The 2,091-nt window shown below is 44.8% G+C and overlaps 1 protein-coding gene across 1 annotated transcript in view; it reads right to left on the bottom strand.

Annotated features, from left to right (window-relative positions):
• Positions 1-1,927, bottom strand: part of LOC104407180 (A disintegrin and metalloproteinase with thrombospondin motifs 1-like) — a gene marked incomplete at its 3' end in the record, with an annotated part of 5,601 nt that extends 3,674 nt beyond the window's left edge. The window contains 3 exon segments of the mRNA XM_010016377.1: positions 430-597; positions 1,011-1,143; positions 1,583-1,927. Coding sequence (XP_010014679.1) covers positions 430-597; positions 1,011-1,143; positions 1,583-1,927 — 646 coding nt within the window.
• Positions 1,928-2,091: the final 164 nt, after the last annotated feature.

The following is a 2,091-nucleotide window of genomic DNA, read 5'->3' as shown; positions in this document are numbered from 1 at the left end:
GAGGAAGGAAGGAAGGGAGGAAGGAAGGAAGGAAGGGAGGATGGAAAGGAGGGAAAAAAGGAGGAAGGAAGGAAGGAAGGAAGGAAAAAAGGAAGGAAGGAAGGAAGGAAGGAAGGAAGGAAGGAAGGAAGGAAAAGAGAAAAGGGAGAAAAGGGAAAAGAGAAAAAAGGAAACAAGAAAAAGGGAAAAGAAAAAAGAAGAAAAAAGAAGAAAAGAAAAGAGAAAAAAGAAAAAAAAGTAGAAAAAAAGAGTAGAAAAGAGAAAAGAAAAAAGTAAAGAAGAAAAAAGAAAAGAAAAGAAAAGAAAAAAGAAAAGTAAAGAAAAGAAAAGAAAAAACAAAAGTAAAGAAAAGAGAAAAAAAAGAAAAGAAAAGAGCTACTAAATCACAGAGCTTTAACACCACATGAATGGAAAGCTTAATAATCTTACCATGACCGTTATCCAGAAATGTTGTAATCATGTAGGCACTACATGGAGACCACGGCTGGCTGCGGTCCAGATTGGAAAGCATCGATGCCATCATGTGGAAATCCCGGCTTATTCCATTAATACCAGCACACTGCTTTGCATCGTCATGAGGCATGTTAAACACGTGGCCTTAAAAAAAAAAAAAAAGGGGAAAGTTTGTGATTTTAGGAAGTCTGTCCTATGCATTACCAATACTGTTCTAAGTATTACTCTGAGCTGCTCACAGTCTGGTCTTTAAATAATAACCCGAACCTGAATCCTGGCAAATTTTAAGCAGATAGCAGCATATCTTAGCTCCCCTCACAGCCTTCTCATGTCTTTTTTTGGCTATCAGTCAAATATACAGCTCTTGCAGTCAGTGCTGTGCAGACAGGATTTGCTTTCCACAGTTCAATCCTGCTACAAGGCAAAGCTTGGCCTCCTCCTGCCTGCTCTGGGGAGCGCGGGGCGAGCCTGCAGTGTGGGCTGGGCAGCTCCTTGCTTTACGGCATTGAGCTGGTTTCAATTAATCACGTGAAATTGCCTTTCAAAGCTTCAAGTACCTAGTTCGTGGGCTGTTGTAAAGGCAGCCTGTAAACCATCGTCTTCTATGATAGAGCAACTGCGGTTTAGATCACAAACCGTTCCCACATCAGCCATCCCAAGAGTATCACATGTCTTGGCACCGCAGAGGTCCTGTAAAAAAAGGCAGTTTCATTATTAATCAGATCAGAGACTTAACCTTGGCAAGAAACATCCAGCCCTGGCAGTTTGCCTTTACTTATGGAAAGAGCATAAATATTCAGCACTTCGATGGGTATGATGGCAAAAATCTGTCTTTGGAACATACGCAAGGGTTACACGTAGAAATAAAATGTGTAATTTCCATATGAAATCTGCTAAAAATATATGAGGCAGAAACACACTGCACATACTGTGAGTTTCACCTGAGACGGTGCAAACCGCAAAATAAGCAACTAAATAAAAAGCAACTAATTTCATTTTCAGCCTACTTTGCTGAGGCTGTGATGACACAAGACTACCCCTGAACACTTTTTTGGAGGTCTGGTAGAGGGAACCCCTGGGGGTTGGCAGTAATGGGCGTGGGGATGGATTTGACCTCTGTGTCCCTCACCTGCCTGGTGAAGAGGATTGCTGTGTCGTAGTGCTCCGCGTGCCGGTCACTGGGTGGGTTGTGCTGCTTCTGCCAGCTGCAGAAGTTTCTCAAAGTCAGGGCTGCGTTGGAAGAGATATCAGGTCCCTTCCGCTCCTCATAAATGACCATGATTTTCACCACCACGAGGCTGATGGAGTTGCGGATGCTGGGGTGCTTGTACAACTTGGCTGCCACGGAGAGCAGCGTCAGGAGATAGTGCTTCAGCCCACTGCCATGGAACTCGGCCATGGACTGGTCGGCTACCAGCATGGTCTCCACGTAGCGGGGGCTGGACACGAACCTTTTTTTCCTTCTGCTTCCCATTTCTGCATTAAAAAAGGAGAGAGAGAGGGAGGGAAAGTGCAGGTGAGCATAACAAAAGAAATGCCGTTGGAGAGACTACCTTAAGGGACCCAGACCCCACTGATACTAAGATTTGCACCACAGGGAGGTACCCACGGCCTGCGCCCGTCTCCCACCCCCGAACT

This window comes from Nestor notabilis, unplaced genomic scaffold, assembly GCF_000696875.1.
Source record: "Nestor notabilis isolate BGI_N333 unplaced genomic scaffold, ASM69687v1 scaffold8676, whole genome shotgun sequence".
NCBI lineage: Eukaryota > Metazoa > Chordata > Aves > Psittaciformes > Psittacidae > Nestor > Nestor notabilis.
This window is presented reverse-complemented; position numbering and strand designations above follow the sequence as displayed.